The sequence below is a fragment of the Miscanthus floridulus genome, chromosome 17, assembly GCF_019320115.1.
Source record: "Miscanthus floridulus cultivar M001 chromosome 17, ASM1932011v1, whole genome shotgun sequence".
NCBI lineage: Eukaryota > Viridiplantae > Streptophyta > Magnoliopsida > Poales > Poaceae > Miscanthus > Miscanthus floridulus.
Genome location: NC_089596.1, coordinates 11,555,485 through 11,562,625, shown reverse-complemented (window position 1 = coordinate 11,562,625; position 7,141 = coordinate 11,555,485). Strand labels below are relative to the sequence as shown.

At 42.4% G+C, this 7,141-nt stretch overlaps 1 protein-coding gene and 1 long non-coding RNA gene across 2 annotated transcripts; one reads left to right on the top strand and one right to left on the bottom strand.

The window, feature by feature from the left end:
- Positions 1–885: 885 nt before the first annotated feature.
- LOC136516387 (uncharacterized) lies at positions 886–3,090 on the top strand. Its single transcript, XR_010774038.1, has 3 exons — positions 886–1,208; positions 1,868–2,783; positions 2,950–3,090. It is a non-coding gene; the product is annotated as an uncharacterized lncRNA (long non-coding RNA).
- Positions 2,848–7,112, bottom strand: LOC136516385 (disease resistance protein RGA5-like). Its single transcript, XM_066509769.1, has 2 exons — positions 5,579–7,112; positions 2,848–4,850 (listed from the first exon to the last, which is right to left on the bottom strand). The coding sequence occupies exons 1-2, from the start codon at positions 6,391–6,393 to the stop codon at positions 2,852–2,854; spliced, it is 2,814 nt and encodes a 937-aa protein (XP_066365866.1). The 5' UTR covers positions 6,394–7,112; the 3' UTR covers positions 2,848–2,851.
- Positions 7,113–7,141: the final 29 nt, after the last annotated feature.

The window sequence follows — 7,141 nt, the reverse complement described above, 5'->3', positions numbered from 1 at the left end:
GCGACTCCGGATGAGATGAGCCAAGGGTTGTTTGGTTGCCTGGCACCGTGCGCCACGCCACACATGTGACTACCACCGAGAGCTAGGCTGGTGTTGGTTCCGTGCCGATGTGTGCCACGCCACAGACTACGACGGCCACCAGCTCTGCGGCTACTGTTTGCTTTCTGTCAAAGCTATGGCTGCCACAGCTACTCCCAGCACAAAATCACACCACACAGGCACTAGAATTTGTCGCCTCTCCTTCGGCGCTGCCGTTGTTGCGATGTGGCGAGCCACAACAAGACGAGAAAAGGCTTCGGCAGCGCCACACCTAGTGACGGCGGCAAAGTCGCAGCCCAACAAAACTAGGAACAGGTTTTCAAAAGGAAAAAGTCCATTTTAACTTCATGAACTATCCTCAAAGTCTAGTTTTTCTCCCTAGACTTCAAAACCGATTAAACCACCTCCCTTAACTTTTCAAACCGTTCATTTTACCTCCCTGATATGGTTATAGGTGGTTTTCAAAGGCTATGAATTTATAATAGAAAAGTATAGATCTAAAGTTACAGTAAAAATTTTATACTAAAGTATATCATATTATATGTTTATTGTGTAGATCTACTCATATGGAGTCCAACAAAATTAGATTTTCTATTTTAGAATTTTTTTTATTTACTATAATTTTCAAATATTCAACTAAAATAAATAAAAATAAAAAAGACAAAACCGTCTTTAAAAATCATCAGTAGCCGGATCAGGAAGGTAAAATAAACAGTTTTAAAAACTGAGAGGTGGTTTACTCAGTTTTCGATTTCTGGAGGAAAACTAAACTTCTCGGGGAGGTAAATGGGCTTTTTAATAAAGGCCCAGCAAGCCGCCGCCAACACCAGCCCAGCCCATCTTGAAGACTCCAACCCCTCGCCGTCTCCCGGCGCCGGCGCCGCATCCCGACTCGGCGACTCCGACGCGAAACTCGATTCGGTGACTCCCCGTTGCAAGCGCGACCATGCTCGACGGCGCCCGCGCCCCCGTCGTCTGTTGCCCCAGCCAGCGCACCGCACAATCCGCGACCCACTCCTCCAGCCCTGCTACAGCCTGCGGTGTTGGGCGGCTGGGCGCTACACAGGTGAGCGGCCGATGCCCACTGGCTAGTGCCCAGGTTGCGACCCGGCCCCAGATCCCAGTGCCCAAGCGTCGTCACTCGTCAGGAGCCAGGATAACATTTGTAGGTCCGGCTCTTCTCCTTGTTTTTGCTTAGGTAGTAAGCGCCTTGTTTTTGCTTATGTAAGCATTAAGCAAGTTGGACATATAGATTATACTGAATTTGGTGGAAAGGAGTTCTGAAGCTTAGAAACATTTGTAGGTTGTGCTAAAATATCCTCATGTTCATTTGTTGCTTACTAGAATATTTATCCAATTATGAATACACTTTTGAGTTTATAAAGATGATTGACATTCCTTTGCCCAAAATGCACCAGTTAGTTTTAATTCCATATGTATATATTAATTGTACGAATACTCAGAAAGATGATTTTTTTTTATTTAGCATCATTACATGTTCAAATGAACTTGTTCCCGGTTACTAGTGTATTTAAAAAGTACTCAAAATTAGGCTTGGTGTTAAGTCAGGACAAATTTTGCCTAGATAGGTCACATGAAAATTAGCCCCCCTCGCCTCAATCCTGGATCCGCCACTGTTTTTTGAGTTTCAGGGCATAAACCCCTGCCCGTTTGCACTGCAATCAGGACAAAGCTGGGATTACAAACAAGTGAACCCACTACCGAAAAAAAACACTTGTATAACTGTATAAGCATTACTTTCCAATCTCAGACTAGTGTCATATTCAGACTGCATCTTACTATTTTTTTTTTCCTTTCTTGTTTGCAGTTTAGCTTAATTCGTACAGGATGCTCTATTCTGGCGTTGTTGCTCCGTCCATTATCTGTTGGAGTTGGTTCCTGCTGGAATAGTCTCCTGACATGATCATAGGATAGAATCACTATAAAATTTATTCTGTTTTAAAATTGAAAACTCAAAACAGATACCATTTTTGCATTCAGTTGAATTGAGCACCTAGATCTCAGTGTATATGTTGTTTTGTTTTTCAGGCAAACAGAGAAGTCACAAGGATGCATATACTTTGTGCTTTGTTTAGTTAATGGAACAGAGGAGCCATGACAGCAACATTACTGCATGTTTCTCTCTCCATTCACATATCGTTACTGATGAACGCAAAACAGATCAGGTTAAATCCATCTATCATACTCAAAATTTTGCAAAATTTAGAACCAAATCGAAATCATACTTTGACATTGAATAAATCCACAATTAAGTTTTTTTACTGATCAAAAGGCTTGCTAAACCATTAAGTTGCTGTAGTTGAATATTATAAACAAAATTCATCATACCATCATATCCCAAATTAGAATAAAAAATCATAGAAATCGAGATTAACTTAATCCTCTCTAATAATCCCTGCAACAGTACAACAACAACTAAGCCTTTAAGTCCCAAACAAGTTGGGGTAGGCTAGAGTTGAAACCCAGCAGAAGCAATCAAGGTTCAGGCACGTGAATAGCTATTTTACAAGCACTCCTATCTAAGGCTAAGTCTTTGGGCCTTTCAAGTCTCCTTTTATTGTCTCTTCAATTTTGGTCTCCCTCTGCCTCTCTTCACGTTACTATCCTGGCTAGGATTTCACTGCGCACCGGTGTCTCTGGAGGTCTCCGTTGGACATGTCCAAACCATCTCAACCGGTGTTGGACAAGCTTTTCTTCAATTGGTGCTACCCCTAATCTATCACGTATATCATTATTCCGAACTCGATCCCTTCTCTCTACCCCTAATCCCTGCAACAGTATTCCTGTTTATTCATACCAATTTTCCATTTCCATCATACTCTCTACAGTTTACATAAATCTGTAGGGCTTGACTTTTCGGGTGCCTGCTGATGGCGCCTCTCAATGCAGATTCTATTTTGGACCCCTGACCGCATTTAGCACATCTATACAAGGAGATCTTTTCGAGGCTAGCAAGGTGCTCGATGCCACTAACTAGATTGTCGTCTTGCAGTTCCATTGCACCTTGTCCAAGGCCAAGTTGTATCTCCAGTCTCTGTAGCTGTGGCATTGCAGCTGGCTCAAAAGTCAAGCTTGGCAGCTCACCACAAAAGAATTTGAAGCACTTGAGGCTGTGGAATGTTTGGGGGTGGATAATGATGATGTTCTCTGGGATTGTTTTAGCTCTTAACTGGAGGTAGATGAGGCAGGGCAACTGTGCAAGAACCTGGACATCATCACTTGGGAGCTCCTGGACCTCTAGTTCAACATGCGCCAACCTGTCTGCATGCGCAATCCAATTTGGGACCTTGGGCATTGTTACGCCGTACAAGCTAAACCTCTGCAGATGCCGTGGGCTTGCCAAGCAGTTACTCCAGAATTGTGCTGATGGGGCCCTGGCACTTGACACAACCTCAAAAGCCAGATTGCAGAGGTTGCTGTTCCCAAGCTTGTTAAGAGAAGTTGACAAGATTGTTGTCTTACGATTATTTTCTACGCCATCTGGCCTTGAGTAATTGTACATCATCACCTGAAGATTTCTAAGATTGGTCAACTCACTGAGATCTCTGATGCACTCTGTGGAATTAGAACAAAAGTCAAACCAGAACAGATCACGTAGGTTGCACAACTTGCTAAGCCCATTTTTGAAAATTACACATCCTGGTAAACTGAGATGCCTTAGAGATGACAAGGAACTAAAATCTGATAGTTGTTCACTAGGATTATCCAACCATGGCTGGGACATATTTAGGGTCATCAAATGCTTTAGCTTTCCAAATTTCTTTGGCAGCACGACGCGAAAGCCCCAGACCCTCAGATACCTCAGCAGAAAGAGGTGATTTATAGCAGACACATCAAGGCATATAAGGTCCATAGAAAAGCTACGTTCCATGTCCAAGACTCTCAAAAGCTCAAATTTCGAAAATGGAGGCATACAATCAGCCACACGCAAGGAAACATATGTCCGGACTTGTGATGCACTCATACTCTCAACTGTCAGGGCCATGTCTCTGTTATGGAACTGATGATGGCTGATCCGGCGAATCTGCAAAGCTCCATTCATGGGGAACTTCCTATCGATTATAGTGATGAAGTTTTCCTCTTTGCACTTCGATATAATAAGCTCAAGCATTAGGTCGTGAACTTGACATGTCAACACCTCACCAAAATCATCTTCATTGAAGCAAGGTTGGATCATACTTCTGTTGATGAGTTCATTGAAACAGCTTACAGCAGCTTCCTGCATATCTAAACCATGCTTTTCCCTAACAAATCCTTCAGCTATCCATTTTCTTACCAATTCATACTTGCGGATTTGATAATCTTCAGGATACGTACCAAGATACAACAAGCATGTCTTGAGCTCATGTGACAGGTCATTGTAGCTAAGACTTAACACATGCCTCATCCATTCTAGTGTAGGATTTGTGTACAACTCGGAACCCAACGAATTATGTATCTTCCCCCATATGTCAACGTGCATGTGGTTAGCCAGAAGGCTAGCAATACTAGTAATTGCCAATGGTACCCCTTTACATTTCCTTAACATGTCATGTGAAATCTCTCTGAATTGCTCAGGACAACTATCTTCTGTATCAAATAGCCTTTTGAAAAACAACCTTCTTGAGTGAAGCTCATTAAGAGGTTGCATCTGGTATACATGGCCTTGACTTAGAAAGCAACAAGATGCACCAACGTCTTGAATACGTGTGGTAGTTATCACTCTGCTGGCATTATTATTTTCTACAAAAGTGCACTCAATAGTGCGCCAATCCTTGATGCTCCATAAGTCATCAATTATGATGAAGTACCTGCAAAATAAGTAACTTTTGAGTCTATCCAGTTTGCAACACAATATGATGAAGTAAATATGAGTAATACGTCACTTAAATAAGAAGAAAACTTATGTTTTTGTCATTTGCTTGAACAACCATTAATTTGATATTTGCAAGTATCTGCGCACAAACAAGATAAACAAACGGTGACTATGCCACCATAAAATAAAATGTCAAATCTTAAATAGCTAAGGTATTAGTCATTTAAAAATTAAAACAATTGTGAAATCTTAAATATCTTGTAGCCTAATAAATAAACAGTTCATGTCAAATGATAAAACGATAATTGAAACAGTTCATGTAGAATACGAAGTTGGGGTATACACAGGATGAGGCATCCAAATATAATAGACAACACTAATCCACAATGGCAGAGGCCTTTAATTTCTTTTAAGGACAAACAAAACCTAGATATGTTTTTTGTGCGTAGTAAGTTTATGTGAGAGCTTAAAACTCATCACAAATTTGAAAATGTACAAAATCATTCTTGGTAATTAATTTTCAAATGAATTAAACTTATTTTCTCAATGACTAAACGAGAAAGCTATTTATAAGTTTCAGAAAATAACTTGGTAATAAGTTTACATGTTGCTACTATTAGATAACAATGGAAAAATGTAGACATTTGAGACAGCCAATTAGAAATACAACACTAAAAAGTTTACAGAAAAATATATTACCATAAACTCCAGATGAATACATACCTCTTATCGTTGAGCGTAGCTCTTAGTATCTCAATAAGCTTTTGGACATCATCTTCCATTTCCGTGTCACGATATCCAACTCCAGACAGTATTCCCTTGAGAATCTTTGGCATGTGAGGAGTTCTAGAGACGGTCACGAACGCCGTGCACTCAAACTCATTCTTGATTTTAGAGTACACTTGGTTTGCAAGAGTTGTCTTGCCGAGGCCACCGAAACCGACGATGGATAGCACTTTAAATTGTCGAGAACAATGACGGTCATCTTCTCCCATCAACCGTTCGATGATTTCCTCTCGTGGACCATCAACGCCCACAAGCCTCTTTGCATCCTCAAACAGTGCAGGCAGCCTTGGATCGACTTCCACCACTCTAGACTCTGAGATGGATCCATCGATCCTGTATCTCTCTCGGCTTTGACTCTGCTCCTCAACACGAGCTCTGAGCTCCTGAATCTTGTCAGCAAACTGGTAGTGCAGCCGCAGCTCCCTAGCCTTGCCTACAATCCTGCGAAATAAGCCATCCTGCTTGTCGTCGTCTTCTTGGCCAAGCTTGAGCATGAAGATGTCGATGGAATCCTCGATATCACAGGCCATCTCGCGAACCTTGTCTCTCCACACCTTTGCTTGGGCATCAAGCTTCACCATGTCTGCTAGCTTCTCTAATGCGGCGTTCATGTCTGTCAGCTCACGGCGGAGGAAGTCGATATCCCTTCGGACTCCCTTGCGTTGCTTGTACTGGTCAGTGAGCAGGTCCGTCAGCTTGGAGAGGAGTGAGCTCAGCGCCCCAGTGGCAGCACTCACCACCATGCCCGCCATCTCGATCAACCTCGCTCGTAGCTGGCAGCGACAATGGTGCTAATTAGGGGAGGAGATGTGAGGATGGTAGGTACTCAGTCAGAGAACTTATCTCAAAAGCTGAGGCAACCCTGTTGACTTTGAGCTTCTCAAAGATGAGTCTATTACCATCGCCTGTTGTTTAGACCACAAAATCCTCACCCACGGGCCACGCCGCACACGGCACACCACCTGCAATCAACGACTCCACAAGAGGTGGATGGGAGGTGCCAGCGTTCAATGGCTCTGGGAATTGAAGCAGCAAGCAAGCACTTGGTCGTCGTGACTCGTGAGATTCGCATCTCAGACTTTTAGCATCAAAGTTGACACTCTATAACATTAGCCCCTGTTTTCATTCATTCACAGCACAGGTTTTTAGCATTTGAACGGCCTTGAAAGTTTTTTATGGTTGCAGTTATGTGCATCAAAATAAAATCCTACGTGGTAATAATTGATATATCTTTTATTGTGCTAGCTATTCGTACATCATAAACACTCACTCAAGTAACACCAGCAGCAATCGGTTGTTAAAGTAAGTTCAACACAAATTATGCATGGGTCGTTTGCACCCCCTTTTTTGTGGCAAAGTGATACCAATGTGATGTGAATGCGAGCTGTTTGTTTTGCAATTCTATGGGCTTCATGGGAGCTTGCAGATATGGCATTTTGTGTTCGGGTGCAGCAAAATTTGCTCATAAGCTGGGAGCCTGGGAGGCCTACGGATATCGGA